Genomic DNA, 23,254 nt, shown 5'->3' with positions numbered 1-23,254 from the left:
GCAATCCAGGGAGATTATACCGCAGCAAAGAGCAGAGCACTCAAATGGCAGGTTTGCCCAAATTTTCTCAGGCGACTACATTTGCATGTCTGTTTGCACTGCACAAAATGTGCTTTTGTGATCATACTAAGGGGCAGATTTACTAAGATTTGATGCCACAAAAGTGACGCAAATCTGTGCAAAACCTTTTTGTCTGATTTTCTTTCCAGTGTTAAACTTGTTTAGCGCTGGAAATAATGTGAAAGTAAAGCTAAACTGCTTAGTTCCGAGAGGGCGAACCATGTGTGTTGCATGGATGTTCCCATGCAACCACCCAAGGTTTCTGACACTAAACTCAATGTACTAAATAATGTAGGCAGGGTTTAGCATCAGAAAAAAGGCCACCCTTCAACCAGGCGCTATGAAGAAGAAATTATTTGCATGTTTGCTTCACTGTACAGCACACATACAGTGGGAAAATGTTAAAGTCAGTCTAAGCATAGTATTTTGTACTGGAAGTGTATCCTTCCAGTACAAAACCTATGCTTGACTCAGGGAGACACTCTTGCACTATAGTGCAAAGGTGTCGCCGAGGTGCACGGCAGCTAATTTCAGAGCCGGCGCTAGGGATGGGGGAGGGGAGTTTCCATATTTCATTAAATGTGGTGCTCTTTTACTCTCTCCGTCTCACGCAGCGCTGCATTGGTAGCTGCTGCAGTGCGCTGCGTGAGACATGGCAAATCTGGTCCCAAAAGTGGCTATGGGTCGTATCATGCCTCTGCTTTCTATGTTGTGTTGGCGCTAACAGCGTGGCTGTGCTTCTTTTTAGCCTCGCGAACACACACATTAACTTGAAATATCCCCAGGTTAGTGCATGTTTTGCTGATAGCCGAGCTCGGAAACACAAAGAGGACGTTACTGCCAGCAAACCATACATGAACCTGTAGATATTTAAGTCCATGTATTCACCGAAGACACCAAAAAGAATCACAAACATCCCTTCCGCACCAGTGCAATGCAGAAAACATGATCATGATGCAGCCCTTGGTGTCTCAGTGAGTTAATCACTTGATGCTCACATTGCTGTGACCTGCTGATGAATCGTCTCGATCCCGTTAAGGAAGACTGAGCGCCTCAGGGTGTGTCCCGGAGCATGCTGCCAAAACTATCAAATGTCCTAAACATCATTTATAAAAATATCCCCCCCTCGGTGGAGATTTTCTACCGTTAGCTCCAGCGTGCCAATATTTTTGTTAACGATATTTATGTCACAATATTTTGGTCGAACGATACTTTGCCTAGGATATATTCTGTTACCATACCGCCCCTTTCATACATTTAAAGTCCATAAAAAATACATGACTCTGGCAGCCTCTTCAATTACAGTGATACAAGAAGAGAGACACAAGGCATTAGACTGCATTGCAGACTTTAGTGCTGGTGACCCTGGCTGCCCTTGGCTTGGCGCTTCTGTAGTGGTACCCAGAAATGAACACATCGCACACCCCATCGCACATTTTGGAGTGTGGATAGTCAAATCATTATTAGGAAGTGTGAATATTCTTCACTTTGGCTAGTGGTGCTATAGCTGAATAATGTTGCTCCTTTATGATTTGCACAGTCAGGCGTTTATTAAGGGGCTCTACACCTAAGATGCAGCCTGCGGCCACTTCTTTGCATCAAAGATCACAAAAAAATCTGAAAAGGGGTTTCTGAAATGAAGCCTGTCCTGGGCATTTTCAAGAGCTCCAGCATGAACCTCTGGTGTTCAATAAAGACGGATAAATCACTCTATACAGGCCCTGCGATGCTATATGAAGTTCTTCAATTATGTACCATACTGTGGCATCCATACGACCTGCTGATCCCCCACCACGAACTGTCTTTCCTGTGTGTCTTTTCAGCTGTACTGTTTTGCTGGTACAAAATCCTAATAAAAACCTCTTTGAAACAAAAAGATTGATAAATCACTATCATATCCCTTAATTTCGTTATGTGTGAGGTCATAAATGATGAAAGGGTGGGAAATATCACTTTTTCCACACCTAAATGTGCATGAAAATGATTCTACTTCCCACTTGATCCTTGAATGGCATATGTCAGTATTAACCAATGTCTGTCGGTGATTTTGATTGCCGATGATTTTTTCCTGCTTCTCGATTTTTGTTGCCCTTCATGAGGTTGGTATGTTTCCCACTTTACCTTCGCATATCACCCAAAAAGGTTTTTCTCTGCTTTGTGAAATATTTTTCACACCATAATTTGGTCATTTTCAGTCTAATCGAACCCACTCACGTTGGGAAACGTATGCAGAATATCTCCCTGTACATTTACCATTCTCAGTGTTTTTCTATTCATTGTGGGTTCTGAAAACAACAATTTCCGTGAAGTACGTCTATGCAGAACAATTTTGTTAGTGTTGAATATGTGCTCTTTTTCCACCACCGGCTCGACTTACAAGTTCGAGTTCGTACCCTTGCAGAAGATAGAGTGTATTTCTTTGTATCAGGCACATGGAGCCACATGTATGTACCTTTTTAAGGTCGCAAATGGGACGATTCACAGAATCGTGCCGTTTGCGACGGGAAAAAAGGCTTTTTCAATGTGCCAAACCCTATTTTGCGATTCAGTGACCTATAACTGAATGCAAAATGGGTTCACAATTCGATATTAGGAAGGGGTGTGCTTAGGGCGGCCCTTCCTAATACCGAACCGCAGCGGTATGTAGGAATGTTTTATGACCAAAATGCGATCGTGAAACATTCACATTTTACCACCTACTTCAAGGTAGCATCACTACATGTTCTTAAAAAATGAAAACTTTTAATTTTTCTTTTTTAAACGCATCCGATTTTCCTTTACAGAAAACGGGTTGCATTTTAAAAAAAATGTTTGATTTATTCTAAAGCAATCATGGACATGGTGGACTGCTGACCCAAGCAGGCCACCATCCCCATGATTTTAGCAATTCATATTAAGTCGCAAATTGTGACCTACCTCATTAATATTCATGATGTAGGTCGATTTGCCACCCGCTAGTAATCGCTATGAGAAACTCATAGTGTTTCACACATTGGGTATAGCGATTACCTAATTGCGATTCAGGGAAAATCACAATTGAGTAATCGCTATTCCCAAATTTGATACACATGGCCCATGGTTTCTGCCTGTGCTCAGGGCTCCCAATGAAGTTGCACTCCAGAGTTGAACAGGACTCTGCACCGATATTCACTTAGGTTACATGTGTTAACTAGTGGAACTATGGAGTACCCATATTAATATTCCTTCCTGTTCACCTTTCATTACATCAGGTCGTCTAAGGGGCTGATGTAATTAACCAGGGCCTTATTGCTTTGTTACATTGCAAGGAAATACAATTGTGCATAAGTGAAAATGGTGTTACCTTGAGGACTTTGTTCATTTTATCCAGCTTGATCATGTAGTCATCAGTGCAGGCAATGTCGGAGGGGGAGTGCCCACCTCCCACCACCTTCACCCGCTTACTCCGCTGCCTTGCCAGGTCTAGAATCTGTAAAGAGAGCAATAACACAATCAGAACCATAAAAGTAGGCACAAGTCAGCTCCCAGGTTTATATGTAATATACCACCATCAGTTTGTTGCCAACTATCTTTGGAATAAAATAAATACTGGTTCCTTTAAACTCTGCCATGAGCGGTCCTAAGCCAAGCGGCGAAAGAGGAAGGGTTATGCACGGACTAGCTACCCACCATATAAGTAATCCTAGCTGCATAAACGTCAACCAAAAGACACCCCAGCATGGCGAAGAGTGGAATCTCCCTCATTGAGAGCTATAACGCCTTGTGGTGATAGGCAGAGATCCCTGAAAGCCACAAAGCTGATTCACCTGCTTTCGACCAAGACCATCGCCATCGGGACATGGAACATGAGGACCATGTACGAGACAGGCAAGACAGCCCATGTGGCAGCAGACATGAAAAAATACAACCTTGCCCTGATTGGCATTAACAAGACCAGATGAACACAGTACGGATAGTAAAGATTAGCTACAGGAGGAATGCTGCTGTATTCTGGACATGAGGAAGAGAATGCCCCACATATTCAAGGAGTAGCACCTTTAAGACCGGCATCTTTCCCGATGACTGGAAATGCGCAGAAGTCAGATCCCTGTTCAAGAAGCCCTCAGCAGATCCCACGGATCTCAGGAACTACTGACCCATCTCCCTCCTCCCCTTCATGGCTAAAGTCACCGAGAAGACCGTCAATGCCCAGCTAACAAAATACTTTGAAGAAAACTCCATCCTCGACCCCTCTCAATCCGGATTCTGCAGCAAACACAGCACCGAGACTGCTCTACTCGCCGCCACAGATGACATCCGCACCCTCCTCGACCAAGGACACACTGCGGCCCTGATCCTACTCGCCCTCTCTGCAGTGTTCGACACTGTCTCCCACCGAACACTCAGCACCAGACTCCACGACGCCGGCATACGGGGAACTGCCCTCGACTGGATTCAATCCTTCCTCACCGGCAGAACCCAAAGAATCACACTGCCACCCTTCCTCTCCGAACACACGGAAATCAACTGCGGAGTACCCCAAGGATCATCGCTCATCCCCAAGCTCTTCAACATCTACATGGCCCCCCTTGCCGCCATCGTCAAACAGCATGGACTAAGCATTGCATCCAAGCTGACGACACCCAGCTCATCCTCTCCCTCACTAAGTACCCCATCACCACCAGGCTCAACTTCCAGGAAGGAATGAAGGACGTAGCATCCTGTATGAGCAGCAGCTGCCTAAAGCTCAACTCGGAGAAGACAGAGGTCCTCATGCTCGGACCGCCCCCCCTCTGCATGGGACAACATCTGGTGGCCCATGCTCTCTGCAGCCGTCCCAACCCCACGGACCACACCAGAAACCTCGGCATCGTACTCAACTCCTCCCTCACCATGACCCGGCAGGTCAACGCCGTCGCCTCCAGCTGTTTCAACACCCTACGCATCCTCCGAAAGACCTTCAAATGGATCCTCCCCGAACCAAGGAAGACTGTCACCCACACAGTCATATCCAGCAGACTGGACTACGGAAATGCCCTCTATGCTGGGACCAACAAGTCTCTGCTCCGCAAACTCCAAACCATACAGAAAACCGCAGCCAGACTTATCCTCGGCATCCCTCGACACAAACTCATTACCCAACATCTGCGGAACCTCCACTGGCTCCCCGTTAAGAAGAGAGTTAGTTTCAAGATACTCACCCACGCTTACAAATGCCTCCGCAACACCGGACCCCAATATCTCAACAAGAGAATCTCCTTCCACGCACCCAAGAGAAACCTCCGATCTGCAGAGCTCGCCCTTGCCGAAACCCTGCGCATCCGCAGAGCCAGAAAAGGTGGAAGAGCCTTCTCCTACATTGCAGCCAAGACCTGGAACGAGCTCCTGGTCAACTTCAGACGTGCCCCCACCTGGACATCATCAGGAAGAGACTCAAGACCTGACTCTTCGACTGAAAGGAGCTGCTCAACCACCTCCCCCCCACCAGCGCCATGAGACCCTCACGGGTGAGTAGCGCGCTTACAATTCTTCTGATTGATTGATTGACTTGGCCAAAAGAATAGCCAATGCATACAGAGACAGCTTTCCCCCACTATTAACAGGTATTAAAGTAGAACTTCAGTGCTGGCACAATTATTCATCTCTTGGCTTGTCCAGATTACAACAATACAAATGACTATATTCCCTGGACCTTGCCCCAAACCATTCCCTCCCAATTCTAGGCCCCAGCTCCAGCAGACTTGCACTTTACATATAGGTGGCGAGGAAGCCAACACAATTAGCTATAGTTCAGCCAGTCAGGGGGCGTCCAAGTGCTACATCCTTTTTACCTCCTTGAATTGCCCAAAGCAGAAACTGCAAAGCATTGATGTTTCCTTGATGATACAGTAGCAGAAAATAACTCTGGGAAATAGCATGGATAAATACTAAAAATAGAACAACTAATGTGTCTCTTTCCTCATACACAAAAGTGACTTTGAGAGTCTGAGAGCAGGTATTTGGAAAAATGGCCCTCACCTCCCTACCAGATCTATTTCCCCTGAGGCTAGGAAACCCAGCATTTTCAAGGGCTCAACAGTGAATCTATCAGTGCTTGGCAAAGAGCGTGCTGTGGTAAATTGGGCCACCTATTTGTCAAGGGTAAGATCAAAATGTTTGAAGAGATTCAGGTGCATTTTGGCTCAGATAAATAGAATGCTATAGATATATGCAGATACTCCATTCTTATGTTAAGAAAGCAGCCACATGATCGTTGACCCTTTTTAACAAATTATGCAAAAAAACTACAGATTAAAAGTGTTAGACCTGCCAGTCGTAGGGTCCGCCAAACGTTTTGCCTTCCTCTTCCATTTTTTGCTGATCCCGCTTTGGCTGGCCTTAGGAGTCTGTGCACTTTACCACTTCTAACCATTGCTAAAGTGTGTCTGCTCACTTCTTAAAAGCGGGTAACATTGGCTGATCCCCAATCGGTATATTTAATTTACTTATAAGTAAGCCTGAGCAGATCCCTCGGAGTATTGCCCACCCACCCTTAGAAAGGTTCAGTGTACACAGTGAACACTTCTTTGTCTTTTGGGGTATTCACTATGACTTTGATGGTGGGGGAGCTTGGGCTGGGCTCTGGACTGCCTTCGGTCTCGGACATGGCGTCGGCACCGGGGCAAAGGAAGCGCCAGAGGTTGTTCGTGTGGAGAAAATGAATAGGACAGGTTCAGACCCTAGAATGCATGAAATTCGGGGGGGCGTGGCTTGGACGCCGAGCAAGATGGCCGCCTGAGCTCGGAGCTCACCTGCACCGCGGCAGACTTTTCCTCTCCTCGCCGTTAACTGCGACCGTTTCGTCTGACCACTTGCGGCCCCTTCGAGCGGATGTCATCGAGCTAAGGATGTGACCACCAGACTTCTTCTTCAAGCAGTTTCTGCCCCGCTCTCGCTCCTGCATGTAAGTGCCTCAGCGCGACCGCCATTTTGCGATCGGCACGACGCGCGCGCGAGGCTGAGATGGACGCAGGCATGTTTCTTCTGTTATTTCCTCAGAGCCTGGACTTGGATGTTACTATTAAATGGCTTCTTCCTTCTGCCTATAATGCTTCTACCTCACCAATCCTTCAGCCTCTTTCCATTTTTTCAACCAACACGCCTCTGTTTTTGAGATATGCTTGGAAAGAACACATGCCTCATGCTGAACTCACGAGTGGAACGCTTCCTTTTTTCTCAGCAATACTGCCTCACGGAAGACCCCTGCCTTTATATTCTCCTCACAAATTGTTGCGTCTGATGTGCTCTATTTGACGAATTACCTCAGTTTTTGCTTCTCTTTTCACCTTTGAGGATTCCCGATTTAGAGTGAAGTTTCCCCACATCCATACTGCGCCTAAGTGCTGGGTTTTCGCTGCAATTATTTCACTAAGTCTCTGCGCATAAGGCATCCGCCCTGGCTGGTGATTTCCCCGTTACTATTGGAAGTAGACTTTCATGACTTGTTGGAACTAACTCTGAATTTTGGGTTTTTTCATGGTTTTTGCTGTTGTCCCTTACTGCTCCTGCTGACCTCTGTGTTTTCCAACTAAGCCTATTGAAATTTTTGCTTTTTACGCACGAGGCACTGTGCTGGATTGCTTATTATTCATCTTGTCATTGGCACGTTCAAGCTTCTATGGGCAAACTACGTAACCCAAAGTTTGTCTTTGTGCCTTCGAAGAGCTCTCCTTCAGCCGCCTCTTCTTCAACGGCAGGTCACTCTTCTCCCACAGATCAAATGGCGACAGCGTCTTCCAGTCGTTCCTCTCCATCACAGCCTGCCTTAAACAAGTCTTCTCCTTCTACTTCCTTGCCTAAGCGCTTGAAACAAGACTCTCCTCTTCCTCCACCTGAGACGCCTCCATCCCCTATATCGATGGAAATGCTACTAGAGGAGATTCGCGCTTTGCGTCCGTTTGTGGAGGAGACCAATACGAAGATGCAGCTTTTTGAGGCTAAATGGTCAAATATGGAAACTCGTGTGTCCTCCGTAGAACAGCAGGTTACAGAGATTCAGACTAACTCTCAGCGTATTTCCTCTCTGGAGAAGTCTCTTCTCACCCTCCAACAGCACACTGAGGATTTGGAAAATAGAAATGGGAGGAACAACCTGCGCATTTATGGCCTGCCGGAGTCCTTGGAAGGAGATGATCCTGTTGCATTCTTTTCCTCTTTTCTTCTGAAACTTCTGGACATTCCTGCTACTACTTCTCTAAGCATCCAAAGAGCCCATAGGCTTGGCCCTCGTTCCTCCTCCTCAACTAAACCACGAGGGGTCATCATCCTCTTCCTAAAATTTACTGATCTTCTTCTGGTCCTCTCTGCAGCTCGAACAAAGCGTCAAGTATCCTGGATGGGTCAGAGAGTTTTTCTCTCTCAAGATGTCTCTAATGCCACTGCTGCCAGAAGGAAGGAGTTCCTGTCTCTTCGAGCTCCTCTACGCTCTCTTGGGGCTAGATATGGTCTATTTCACCCCTGTACCTTCAAAGTGACTCACCAAAACAATACCTGGACTTTTCAAGATCCAGCTGAACTCAAGAATTTTATTCATATTCAGACTAGTGCTGGCATGGATACATCCAACCCTGCTAATGGTTGATTATTTAACTTTCCCGTTTTTCTTCTTGCTGGTTTTGCTGATATATTCTTATCTTGGCATGCTTTTTTTCTTTCTTTGATGTGGTTCCTCAATGGTTGTCGGATTGGATTCCCTGTTTTCATATGTGGTCTGCCTTTGTGTTGTTTTGCTTAACATAATTTTTGTGTCACCTGTTTCTCTTTTCCTCACCTAGATTGCCCGATGTGTTCCTCTTCATTCCATACGGTTCGTCTTACTCATCTACCGTCCTGGTGCAGTATGTTGCTCTCCTGGCTTAGGAGGTCACTCTTGTCGAATCCTCCCATACCCCATTGTCATCTCTTTTTCCCCCCTCAGGTATGTTTTCTTCAGTCATCCTATTTGGATTTGTACTGTCTCTTCTTGTACTTCCTCTTTCTTGCCTTTTCCCCTCTCTCCCTTCTCTTTTTCTTATTGTATCTCTCGAATTTCTTTTTGTCTCGCTCTTTTTTTTCATATATCGGTTGGCACTTTTTATGACTTTTTTGTATTTATGGCTTTTCTTTGTTCCTTACAATTTAACTGTTTTTAATTCAAAGTTATTTCATGGAATGTGAAAGGTTTTGTTAACCCTATTAAACGACAGAGAATACTTTCCCATCTAGCTTCTTATAATCCTGATTTAGTCCTTTTACAAGAAACTCATCTCTCTGAAGCTGAGTCTCTTAAGCTGAAGAGAGGCTGGGTGGGAACGGTCTTATTCTCTCCTACATCTAATAAAAAGAATGGTGTGGCTATTTTGTGCCACAAGAAGCTCAAATGTAAAGTTCTTTCTCAAGAGAATGATGCTGAAGGCCGATGGGTTTTAGTTAAGTTGTTAATCAATTCTGTATCTTTGACTGTATTTAATGTTTATGGTCCTACCCCCCCGATTGCAATTTTTGGCCTTTAATCACTTCGAAATGTTTTCAATACAATGATTCCATGTTTATCTTGGGGGGGGGATTGTAATCAAATTGTTGATCCGTTTCTTGATCGCAAATCCTCTGCCCGCTTTACACCTCACAAATCACATCCGCAATTTCTAGACACTATCTCTAAATCACACCTCATTGACTCATGGAGACTTTCCCATCCTGACACTCTAGACTACTCCTTTTTTTCACCTCCCCATGCCTCTTTTTCTCGGATTGACTACATCTTCCTCTCTCAATCTCTTTCTCAAAATCTTCTATCCTCGTCTATAGAACCAATAGTTATCTCGGACCATGCTCCCATTGTCACAGTTCTTGATCTTCTCCCTCCACATCCCAAATCTTCTCGTTGGCGTTTCAATAATTCTCTTCTTATGGATCCTCTTTTTTCCTCTTCCTTTCTCTCCTTTGCTACAGAATTCTTTTTGCTCAACTCCGATCCCTCTTTAGCCCCTTATGTTATCTGGGATTCTTTTAAGGCAACCGCTTGTGGTTTTGTAATAGACTTTGTTTCGAAGAAAAAGAAACGCTTCCTTAATAAACAGAAAGATTTGCTGGCTCATATTAAATCCCTAGAGCACAAATTCTATACTTCCTCTAATAAAACTGTTTTACCAGATCTTATACGTGCCAAACTCGATTTCAACAAAACTACTACCGATAATGCCTCTTCAATCTTACTACGGAGCAGTGCGCGTTACTACGGAGGTCGTAACAAATCGGGTAAACTTTTAGCTAACTAGCTTAAGTCCCGTAGGGAGCGTAATTCTATAGATTCGATTTATTCTACCGATAATCTTCTCTTACACAAGGAACAGGATATACTTGCCCAATTCAAACTTTTCTACCAGTCACTTTATACTCCTGAATCGCCTCCCTCTGCTTCTCTTATTCAGTCCTATTTCGATAGCATCCCTGCCCCCTCCACTTCTCATCTCAACCTTCCTGGTCTTGAGCATGATCTCTCTATTACCGAACTTGATAGCGCCTTAAAGACTCTAACTAAAGGTAAATCCCCGGGTCCTGATGGCTTCTCTGTGGAATTCTATCTGCATTTTTCAGACCTTCTGCTCCCGAAACTTCTCTCACTTTTCCAGTCCTTCTTTATCTCTGGCACAGCTGCTGGTACTTTCCACGAGGCTACGATCTGCCTTATACCCAAGGATGGTCGTGACCCCCAATTCTGTAAAAACTACCGACCAATATCCTTAGTTAATGTAGACTACAAATTATTTGCTAAACTTCCCGCCTTACGCTTGGATCCTCTTCTCCCCCATCTCATTGGCAAGGAACAGTGTGGTTTTGTTAAGGGCAGACTTACCTCGGATAATTCCCGCCTTTTCCTCAATGTCCTAAATAAAGTACCTTCTCTCACCATCCCTTTAGCCGCCATCTCGGTCGATGCTGAGAAAGCGTTGGATAGAGTGGATTGGTCCTTTCTGTTTGCCGCCTTGCGATGGCACGGTTTTGGCCCTAATTTTATTTCTCTTATTTCTTTACTTTATTCTGCCCCTAAGGCGTCTGTTTTAGTCAATGGTCATCTATCCCCTTCTTTTCCCCTCCAACGTGGAGTCCGTCAAGGTTGTCCTTTGTCCCCACTACTTTTTGTTCTGGCCCTAGAGCCATTTCTTACGTCTATTAGGAATAACATATCTATTTCTGGTTTCCCTTATGACAAGACTCATTTGAAACTCTCTGCATATGCAGATGACATTCTCTTATTTATTTCTGATCCTGAAAAATCCATTCCTGCCCTATTGTCCGAGTTTAATTCCTTTTCCCAAGTTTCTGGTTACAAGATCAACTCAGATAAAACTGAGATACTCCCTCTCACCAAATTTTGTCTCCCCCATCAGTTCTCTGCCACTGGCTTTGCATGGAATTCTTCTAAAATCAAATACCTCGGAGTATGGTTTTCTAACTCCATCTCTTCATCCATTCGGTTGAACATGTCTATTGTACTATCCCGTATTGATAAATTGTTATCCTCTTGGAATCCTCTCTTTCTCTCATGGTGGGGTCGGCTGGACTTGATTAAAATGATGATATCCCTCATTCTTATATACATTCTCTCCATGCTCCCCATACATATTCCTGATATTTATTTCAAACGCATCGACTCCTGTCTCTCTAAGTTTCTATGGAACCATAAAAAATCCAGGGTTGCTCTAGTTGCCCTTCGTAAACCAAAATCGAATGGCGGAGTCAATTTTCCGGACTTTCGTCTCTATCATAAGTCATTTTCTCTCCGTCAGGCTTCTAACTGGCTTGCTCTAACACCTTCCCCTCTTGCTCCTCTTTGGCTTTCTATTGAACGTTCATTGCTCTCTCCGTTCTCTTTATCTGAGGTTGTGCATTTTTCTGCTAAGAACTTAACCACTCCTCTCCCCTTGTTCAAGCACACTTCCTCTCTTCTATACTCTTTGGTCCGTCCTGATTCTATTACTCGTGAATCCTTTTTAGCTTCCCCCATCTGGTATAACTCGCTTATTCTCCTAAACAATCGCCCTATTTGCTGGAATGCGTGGAGATCAAAGGGTCTGGTGTGGGTTAACCAACTCTTTGATGGTTTTCTTCCATGCTCTTTTCCTCGATTCCGACTTTTGTTTCACTGCCCGCAATCCTTTTTCCGCAGATTCACTGTCCTCATGGCCCTTATACTTGATGTTTATTATTCCCTTCCTTCGTCGTCGTCTCCCATATCTCACTCCCCCCTTCTTCAGATTTTGTCTACTCTTCCCAAAGCCTCTCTTATTTATAAATTCTTTTCCTTCCCCCAATCCGACCCGTCCGAAATCTAAATTGGAATGTGCTTGGGAGTCGGATCTGGGCTGTGAATGGCCTATAGCTCTTTGGGATAAAGTTTGGTCAAGGTCCTTAAAAATCTCTCGTTCTGCCTCACTGAGCCAATCTATGTTTTTTCTATACCACAGATTGTATCTTTCTCCAGTTTCTATTTCTCGCTTTTCTCTTGATAAAGATTCTAACTGTTGGACCTGTGCCTCCCCTAATGCTGATCTTTTTCATCTACTCTTTCTTTGCCCTTCTGTTCTCATACTCTGGGGTCAGGTGTGGTCTTATGTCTCTCGCCTATTTTCGATCTCTACTCCATACTCTATCCCTCTTCTCTTTTTAGGTAGTCTTTCTGACACTTTAGATATTCCTCCACACTCCTCTGGTCTATTAGATCTTATGCTTGCTCTGGCTTTTCAACACATATCTTTTAACTGGAAGGATCTTACTAAACTCTCTATACAATGTTGGTGGAACTCTCTCTGTCATTACCATAGGCTTGATGTGCGCTTTGCTGCTGCTTCCACCCCTACCCTTAATAGAGATTTATTTTGGTTGCCTCTCACAACATATCTTGACCGCATGGCTCTGAAACGTACCTCTCCCTTATCCTCTGAGAATTTTAAACCTCCATGAACGGCTCTTTCTCTGTCCTTCTTCTTCTATCTTTCTTATATTTTTCCATTTACATCTACGTTTCCTGCCCTTAACTATTCCCTATCCTAGGCTTTTTTGCTTTTTCTACCTTACCTATTCTTATGCCTGATTTTCTTTCTATTCTCTTTATAAGGCCTTTTTACCTATTCTTTTTCCTTTCCCTCCTTTCCTCTCTCCTCCTCTTCTTTCTTTCCCCCCCTTTTCTTTCTTGTCTATAACATTTTTTTACAAAATGCTTTTTATGTTTCTGATGTTTCTTTTGTTAGCAAATATTGATCTACTGTTTTCTTTTTTAATTCAACATGGACAATGTTATCTGAATGATCTGTATCTCGTTGTTCTCTCTAATTTTCTCTAATTAAGCATTTTCAAACTAAAAAAAAAGAATGCATGAAATTCAGTGGGCAGTCGGAGTTGCTTCTCACAGATTGTGATTTATGCTCGACTATGTATGTTCTTCCAGTGGTCCTTTGTTAGGTCTCCTTGAAAGTGTGTTTAGATTACAAATATCACACCTTGGGCTGTCATGGTCTGAAAGCCCAGGCACGATATTTGGCGGCAGCAAATGAAAGGCAGACTGGGCCGGCAGGGTGCCGAGGCTCTGCATTTTCAAACTCTGGTTGAGGCGGGATGTAGGATGAAAGCAAAAGGATACCCAGAGCCCTTCCTCCTTGATCGCTTGTCTGTCTCTACTCTCTCTTTCCTCTCTCTCTCTCCAGTCTCCTGAAGACCCCTCTCCGCTGTATGTATGAAGCTGGTGGAAGTGACCAGCAGTGGCCTCCCAGCCTCACAAAGGGTCCCCAAAGGCTCCCGCTCAGTGAGGAAAAGCCCAGTGGCAAAGACGGACATTCCGGGCCTGATTCTCACAAAATACCCCAAGGTAGCAGCCAAACAGAATGATGGCTGCAATGCCAACCACAACAGAGGAATGCCATCCACATTTGCTGCAAGTATCCTGTGCATGACAGGACAGTGGTTCCATCAACATCTGTAACAACAATAGCCTCCTTACCATGAGTAGCCCACCGGCAGCCACACGCCCGTCGGCCAAGCGGCGAGTTTCCCTCAGACTGGAGTCGCTGAGGCATGTCCAAAGTTCAACTGGCTGCAGGATCAGAAGTCTGCCAGCTTCCCCAGCCCCTCTTGCCTGCCTTTGCCATTGCCTAATATTTTAAGTTAGTACCGGATGAGAGCTGCCCACACACCCCTGGTGTTGTCCAATCGGAGCAGATGGTAAGCGGCAAGAACGATTGGACTATTTGGCAAAATAACTCTCCCGCTGTCAACTGATAAAACCACCTCTACAGTCCCACAGCTTCACCGAGTGGCGCAGACACAGTAATGTGCTCATAGCCTCAGACACAAATGCACTCCTCCTTGTCAATCATGTGCTGGAACTTGAATTACTAAAATAACAGAGGCCCGCTTCACGCCTGTGTAATTAATGACACGGTATATGTTATATATATGTCAGGTTATGGTATCCTTTGTGTTGTTTCATTATGGTTGTTTTGCTATGTTATGTCATGATATGCCGTGTTGTGTTTTCTTTGTAATCGGCACGCAGGCGTGCTTTGTGTTACCTGTCTGTCAGAGAGCAAGGGAGGCCTTTAAAGCGGATAGAAACGCCGACAGCTTTAACAAGCGCTAATGGAACACACTCCTGCGTCCTGCGCAAAGAGCGCTTCTTATTTAGACAGAAATGTAACCTCATGCTTGTAAACTGCAGAATAAAAGCGGAAGCAAAAGGCACAATGACAGATATCGAAACAACGGAAAACATAAAACCCTAAATCGAAATTCGATCAAGCATAAGAACTCCCAAATTATTGCAAAATCCATATTCAAATTGCCGAAAAGATTAGGAAGGGCTTGTAGAAGCGATTCATTTTCACAAATGAATGTATTTGTTAGCTCTCAGCGTGCTCGTTCCTATATTTAAAACAAAAGACTCACAAGTAGTGGACTACTGATTTATTGAGGCCACTGTTTGAAATGAGATTACTGGATTACTGACTATTTTGGGGGGGGGGGGGGGGGAGGGGGTGGAGTTAAACGTTCTTGGGTCAATACCGGCCCAATGAATCTTTGCACGCACATTGTGGCGCTTGAAGAAGAGATGCCATGTGGCTCGTTGTTTAATGGTCACACAATCTGAATGGGAGATGAGCATTGGCTTTATAATGCAGTCAGGTGAGATGGAGATGAGTGTGTGGCTGGGGCTTCATAACTGCAAATAAACTTTTGCAAGTGTCGCTATCGAGAGGCATGTGCAGGTGTCAGAATCCCTAGCGACTCCGGCAGTGCTGAAATTCATGTTCACCACAATAATTAGATTTGAACTTTAAGGAACACAAATTGCTACAAAAATGCATGTTGATGCATGCATCCGTTCTACATACATAGGCAAATTCTGCCATACAAGCGTTCTCTGGCCGCCCTGCTCCACGATGACTGACCCGTGCCTTGACTCAAACAAGTCACTGGAGCGGCCAAAGGCAGCTATTCGCAAATGTGGAGAGTGGAGTCTGGCCTGCAACTGATTGGCCTTGGCCTATAAGTAATCATTGGCAAAGAGGTATAGGCGCCCATACTCACGGTGCGTAGGAACAGTATCTCGCCCTCGCCTCCTTCGACCATGGCTTCTGAGGAGTCAGCTGTGCAGTTTGCTGCACTGCCCTCGTCCGCTGGCAGCCCCAAGCCCCAAGCTCTGCACTGCATTCCGTGCAATATATATTATTGTTAGCAAGCACGAAGCAAATCCATTCCATGGGCTCCAGCCATATGGGCATTTTTTTGCCACATCTATACGTTGAGTGGCACAATCTCTGATTGGCTGACAGCCTGCTGCCTCTCATTGGTTAGAACGTTTTCACTTTATATTGTCTGCCGTAGGGAAGGAGCTGCCTGCATAAGTGGCTCACGGAGCTGTAAATAACTAGTGCTTAAGTGATTATTCTGCCGCTTGAGGCAGAATTTATTAGTAATTCTGTGTTACGGGGTCACGCGAGCGCGCGAATCAAGGTGGCCGCCACAAAGTGAGATTTGTGATTATTTTCCTTCAAATAATGATACCTGGAGTCTTCTAACACCGTCAGTATCCGTTGGAGATTTTTAGGTCTCGCCTGGTGTAGGCTGCGCACATGCGCAGTCTCGCTGGCAAGATTTAATGATTTGGGGTATTTTGTGTAAAGGGCATTAAGCTCTGCCCCTCTTTTCCATTGGCTGGCATCACCGTTTATGCTAAATGGTGGCCAGCCATTGGAAAAGAGTTGGTAGTGACGTTTTCGTTGGGCTTTTTGAGCCGTCCCATTTGGACGGGCTCGTCTGCCTTCCTTGTGTCGTAAAAGCTTTCTTATCTTTATAGGGCCATGTGTTTCAAACACATGGTCCCATAAAGACAAGAAAGCTTTGTGGCTTATCGATAAAGGACTTTGTTGAATTTATACCTATCCACTGTGCCAGCGCCAGGGTGTAATGGAGGCCTGACCCTGGCGACCAATGCGAACAGCCTGGTGCCGGTAAGTAAAATTCTTCCCACCTCTATCCCAAAACGCTGCTTTAGTGTCTGAACGACTCCATTTCTGAAGCATCTCAGTTGGTGCCGTTCACCGCCTTGAACCACCCAGCTTGGCTTGCACCCTGTGACGTGTACACGCGGTTTCTTTTTCTTCCACGCCTACATCAGTTTTCCCTGCGAGTCCCGCCGCCGCGGCCCAGCTTAGGTCTCCCTTTCATCCTGAATCGCTACAGTGAGTGGCACTTGTGTATTTTGTGCTCTGGAAAGCACGCACGGGTTTGCGGTGCTGTCGGGAGCGGTACTCGCATAGTAGAGGGTGACAAATTGCCTTTTTGCTGGCATGTTTGCGGGGACGGAGCAAAGTCATTACACTGTTTAACGGGTTGAAACAAGCATTAAAAATGCAATAGGTCTCACCTTTTATTAAGTTAAACCCATTTGCTTTGCTGCATAATACCATTAGCAAAGCAAATGGCTTTAACGTAATCAAAGGCGAGACCTATTGCATTTTCAATGCTTGATTTACTTATTTTAAGTTTGCTTTGAAGAGCAGTGTCTCTGAAGTGGGCACCGCGCTCCAAATCAAAGTTAAAATAAGTAAGTAAACGTAGCACGGTGCCCGCTTCAGGGACACCGCTCTCCGAAGCGTACGTGCCCCCGTGGCCCTGCCCCATCCATTATGGCGGCGCTCGTTCGCATGAAGTAGGAGAAGCAGTAAAGGAGCAGCTTCAAGGTCCAGGTAAGGCTTTGGAGAGACTGTGACAGGTGGCTGCACTGCCAGACGCAAAGCTCACTAGCCTCTTATGGGATAGGAGGGTGCTTGGGCTGAGAGCAGCAACTATGACCCTGTCCCTGGCAAAGAGGTGACGAGGCGGGGGGCAACAGGTGCTGGCCACCTCTGGCAGCACTCGCACAGGGGCAGCAGTCACCCCACCCAAAAGCATAACTGACCTCCTGATTCAGGGCAAGGGCAGCGACTCCGGGAGTGCTCCTGCTGTGTGACCTGCAGCTGTCGATGGCATGGGCCAATTACAGTTGCGCAGAGGTCACACTTTTTATGGAGCACTACTTCTTTATTTAAGATTCTGCATTTGCAAGCCCTGTTCTCTACTGTATCTAAAGCATGTACGTTTGTGCTGCCCCTGTTCTGTGTTTACTACGTGCGCTGTCCAGTCTCTGTAATTGAGCTAAGTGGTGCACTGCTTGTGCTGTCTCTGTGCTATGTCTACTACTTTGCTGCTCTGTATTATATTCTGTGCTTGCGCGACCTAGGCGTATGTACTGTCTACTGTTTGTGATGCCATGTCTCTGTAATTGAGCTGAAGGATATACTGCTTGTGCTGTCTTATATTGTGTCCACTGCTTTGCTGCTCTGTGCTTGTTGTGCAACTTGCCTCTGTACTGTCCTTTGCTTATCGTGCTACTGTATAGTGTCCCCTGTTGTTGTGCTGCTCTGTTAGTGGGTACAGCTCCTGTACTATGTCTACCGTTTGTGGTGCACTACATTGTGCCCTAAGCATATAAAGCTTGGCCTCTGTATTGTGCCTATTGCTTGTGCAGCCTTGTCTCTGTAAGTACTGCTTGTACTGTCTCTGTACTGTGCCTACTACTTGTGCTGCGTTGTATGTATTGTGTCCTTCCTGGCCTATTCACTGTCTAATGCATTTGCTGCCACTGTATTTTGTCCTCTGCTTGTGCAGCCCTGTCTCTGTATTGGATCTAAAGCGTGTCTTGCGGATACTAGTTTTGCTCCCTTTGTATTGTCATGTGCTTTTGCACAGGGCCTGCCTTTAGCACGGACGAGCTGGGCGCCCGTAGCGGTGCAAGGAGCTGTCTGCGTGCTGATCATACAGCAGTAACCATCTGAAATGGCTCCTGCAATTCAAGCCACGCTGTTTAATCATGCTTTTTTCTTGTACAGGCTTCAGACACCTCATTGAAATCCTCTCGCATCCAATCTCCTTAACAGTTACACCCTCTACCTCTCCTCGTCTACAGTTTAGCACTGGCAGGAAGAAGCTTAGTTGAGCGTGATTCACGTGAAAACTAGGGAGGAGTAGCGAAGTTTGTGTCATCAGCCAAGGCCTGCCTTGAATAAAATAGCCCCAAGCTCCCCTCCATGACAAAGTTTACTTAATAAAAGCAGCAAGGAAGAAAATGTTGGACGAGACCGCAGACAGCTGAGGCAGAAGAGACAGGACAGCAGACAGCCGGGCAGGAGTGTCTGTTGGAGCTGCTGAACTAAATTCTAATCATTTTCTAAACGTGAAACATCTTACACATTTCAGGTCTTTTTGCAAATACGAAAAATACTGTGTTGATCGATTACCGGTATTTTATTAAGTGAGTGGATATGGCGTTATGCTATCGGACCTGGGAAACCAGGTTCGAGTCCCAGCATCAGGTTAACTTTTCGGGATTCTGGGCAAATCACCCATGCTTAAACAGTGGCGGTGAGTCCATTGGGGCGCAGGGGCGGAGCCTCACTTAACGAACGCACGCGACGCGGTGTGCTTGCAGCAAATCCAGCAATTAAGCTCAGCTCTTCCTCTTACTGTGTAGCGGCCAGGAGTCGGGACATCAAGGGGGTGGGGCCGGGGGGCGAGCACTGACACTGACTGACAGCGGCTCGCAATGTATTTGCTCATGCTCGAGTTTGTCTCACGACAAGCATGAGCATGTGCATTCGCCGCACTGTCTGCCATGTACTATGTACTGAGAGGAGGAGGCCGAGAGGCCGAGGGTTGCCTCATGCAGCAGCCCCTTCTCTCGGTATCCGGGCGAGCCCTATCCGTGCTCTTTAGCCAATCCAGGGCAGGCGCTGCTAATGCAGCATCGCTGGATTGGCTGAGAGCCTGAGACAGTCTCAGACCCCGCGTGGCAGCCTAGGACGAAACTGCATTGGGTGCCGCGCAACTATGGCCAATCACTGTGGCTTATGTCTGAACACTGTGACAGTGATTGGCCATGAGGTGCGCAGCGCACTCTCTGCAGTCCGTCGCGCCATCACGCATGCGGTGCCACACTGTCTGCATACACACCTCGTGGCGGCGGTGTACAGTGTGTGTCAGCTCTCCCGGACCAGTCGTGACTCGTGTGACTCATGTGACGGTCGTCGAGGACTCGTGACTGACGTGACTGCCAGTGCCATCGTGACCGTGGTGTTTGTCGAGAAAGGTAAATTAGATTCTGTTCTCTGTTGAGATTCTTGGTGGTGCGGACATGCATCCACATTGCTGCTAAAAGCGGGAGAATGGGGCCTTGAATCGGGTTACGTTATGTGTGGGCTTTGGAAGTGCATGCTGCTGCAGGATCGGACATTTGAAACGCAAATGCACGTTTTCGTACATGCCAACATTTCAGAAGAGCAAAGTGGGAGATGTAAAAAAAAAAAAATCGGGAGAATGGGGCCTTGAATGGGGTTACTGTCATGTGTCACACATGACAGTAACCCGATTCAAGACCCCATTCTCCCGATTTTTTTTTTTTTACATCTGCCACTTTGCTTTTCTGAAATGTTGGCATGTACGAAAACGTGCATGCATTTGCATTTCAAATGTCCGATCCTGTAGCAGCACACTTACAAAGCCCACACATGATGTGTGGGCTTTGTAAGTGTGCTGCTGCTGGATCGGACATTTGAAATGCAAATGCACGTTTTCGTTACTACACCATCAAGTGCACCAGGCTCACAAATAAGCTCTTTGACGGGTTGCAAAGTCCTCTCCGCTGAGCTGAGCTGTCAGACTGTGCCCGCACCTAAAGGTGCATGAGCACAAACGCCAGCTTGAAAAACACTACATTGGTTCTCAGTGGACATAAGCTCCATCAACAAGTCCTATTCAGGTAGATGGTTAAGATACACATGCCTTCAAAGTCTAATACCATACAGAATCCTGCTTTCTGCATCAGCACACTTTGTTACCCAATGAGCGTTCAATCGGATTAAACATGGAGACCTGGGCTCTAGATTGTGGAATGCATTGAACCCACACTTAAGGGGAGAGCCCGAAAACATGATTTTTAGAAGTGCTCCATCTTGGCTTCAATTAAACTATTTGCAGCTGGTGATAGCATTGAAGAATATCGAGCTGCACCCACTGTCATTGATTCTTCTTTAAATTTCCCACTGAATACCAGCATAAACACCGTGGAACATCTAAAGTGCCTCGAAGTGTGTTCTCTGCTCCTCACATCCTCTTTATAAATGGCCACATAAGAAATTAGTGGTAAGACACACTGCAGCTTACCTTACCTTTGCTTTACCTCACTCAGAACGTTAGTATTGAATTTGCACCGCCATCTCCTAATGACATAGTCCATCATGACCACTTAAGTTCACATGGCCACTATGCATGCAGGTGATGACTGTGCTGCATTGCCTTGTGGCTAGATGAACCACGAGGCATAACACGAGCTACGTACATCTTTGAAAATTAGATTTTTTGTAATAAGAGTTTGAAGTTATATGATAAATTACGGGACAAACATGCTGTTGCAGAGGGATGTTTAGATGGTGGAAAATGAAAAGGGTATGTAGTCAGGAAGCAGAGGACTTCAGGTTGGAAAAATTCAAAGCAGCACACTGCTTTGCCATGCAGGACTCAGCAGCATAAAGACAAGACGTCATGCAGACATGGGGAGAATGTGAAAAGGCAATAAACTAAAAACAGAAGAGGCCATTATTGTTGAAATGGGACTGACCATTATTTGAAGTTAACTAAAAGTGTGAATATAAAACTGAAATTAGCCAAATTTCAGATTTTAGGATTGTTATGTTTTATGCTAAGTAACGTTGTACTGTACTACAGTCCTTTATAGGTATTTATTTATTGTTATATGACATTTCTTTATAAATGTTATAACTGCACTTTCACAATTGCTTTATTAACCTTCCTGCTTTCTCAAATTTGCTTGAAAATGCACCATTTCTCTTCTCTTTTTTCAAAATTTTCTCGGGGGGAGAACCCCCCCGAACCCTCCTTATAGGGGTTCGAGCTCGCTCGCTACGCTCGCTCGCAATGGTGAAGTATACCGATCATTTTACGCCTCACCACTTTCAAATGTCACCAGCCGCCCCTGTGCTTAAATGAATCTGTCCTTGTGTGATGTAATTGGTGCTCATGTAAAGCGTCGAAGTATGCGCTGTATAAATATTTTGGGGAATCAATTCTACTGTTTCTCTATGCTTTCTAGGACTTGCAGTTTTGTTTCTGCTCACCATAAATATAGGACTACATGTACCATGATAGAAAGAAAAAGCATGTTTGCCAAGTTAATGGAGATAATGGTTTGCTCTTTGTATATTTTAAGTTACAGGCTTCAACTAGGATAAAAAGCAGAGGATTAAGGGGCGCCAAATTCGGTTCTGCCCAGGGCGCTATCTGCGCAAAGACCGACCCTGCTTGTGCAGCACCCCCCGTACATGTGTGCAGCCCCCTCCCTCAGCACGGTCTTATTGCATGTGCAAGTCTGATTCGGTAATGAGTGCAACGCATGTGCCACCTTTGTGCTGTCTCCACTGCTTATCCCTTCCTGTCCGAGTTCTCATCTACTGCACGTGCATCCCTCGCTCTGCCCCTGCACTGAACACATTGCACGTGCAGCCGTTGCTCGCTCTGCCTCTGTACTGAGCACATTGTACGTGCTGCCCTTGCTCTGCAGCTGTACTGAGTACTGCACTACACCTCTCGCTCTGACCCTGTACTGAGCACATTGCATGTGCATCCCTCCCTCTGCCTCTTTGAGTATTGCACGTGCAGCCCTAGCCTGAGTTTACTAGAAGCGCAGCGGCGCCTCTCCAGTGAGTATGTTTTGTGAATGGGGCACACGTCCATTTGAGTTTGATTATGGGTTGTCACCAACGCTGGGATTGACGTTCATGTAATAGATTACAAAAAAGAACAATATTTGGATTGAACTGTGTGAAAGCGGGGAACATCCCCGAGATGTACATATGTTTCATACTTTACTGTTCAGACAATGTATCCACCTACGAGCACTGCACCGAACGCATTTTTTTGGGAAAGCGCAAAAACTTTCAGAACTAATAAGAATATAATATTTTGCGTAAGAAAGGTACGTGTTACTTTTGATTTACAACATTAAATAAGATGCCGGTCATAGGTGCAAACACATGGAATACCCGTATGCTTAGACAAGACCCACAGAACTTCTGTTCTAATTTACATGCCATGCCTTCCAGATCGGGCAAAAGGGTTTTTCCGCATGTACTTTACGAAACCTACAGCAGGAGACATTGGTGCACGTGCACGTCTGACATCCAGTACTGTGAAGTGGACACAACGTGACATGTATTTGTTTTTACAACTTCTGTGTGCCGTATAGGAGTCGGAAGTGGTCCCAGAGTGAGGCTGCGGCCTATGCCGGCCCCTAGTTTCAGTTGTCCGGACAGAGGAGCCAGCACCCTGCGTAGTGGCAGGCTTGGGCATTCCTACTTTAATCTTAACGTCTTCCTGCAGCAGTTTGAGCACGGTACGCTGGCCAGCCTGCACCTCCCCACTCCTATTTTATAATGGTAACAGCAGGGAGTAATTAATGCTTAATTAGCACCTACAGTGGAATGCACTGACCCCCGCAGCCCAATGGGTTTGGAGAATGTGCATTTTAACTTCGAGTGGAGGTCGGAACTGCAAGTTCCGCAAGACAGCAGGGATCTGACGCATCCATGGCTGGCTGTTTGTGCGCCAAACG

At 45.7% G+C, this 23,254-nt stretch overlaps 1 protein-coding gene across 2 annotated transcripts in view; it reads right to left on the bottom strand.

The window, feature by feature from the left end:
• The window catches only part of LOC146822006 (L-gulonolactone oxidase-like), a 761,975-nt gene that overhangs the window by 574,565 nt on the left and 164,156 nt on the right, over positions 1–23,254 (bottom strand). For both annotated transcript variants that reach the window (XM_085613112.1, XM_085613111.1), the window contains exon 3: positions 3,383–3,508. In XM_085613112.1, coding sequence (XP_085469238.1) covers positions 3,383–3,418 — 36 coding nt within the window. In that variant the 5' untranslated portion in view covers positions 3,419–3,508. The remainder of the gene's footprint in view (positions 1–3,382; positions 3,509–23,254) is intronic.

The sequence above is a fragment of the Triturus cristatus genome, chromosome 6, assembly GCF_964204655.1.
Source record: "Triturus cristatus chromosome 6, aTriCri1.1, whole genome shotgun sequence".
NCBI classification, from domain to species: Eukaryota; Metazoa; Chordata; class Amphibia; order Caudata; family Salamandridae; genus Triturus; species Triturus cristatus.
This window is presented reverse-complemented; position numbering and strand designations above follow the sequence as displayed.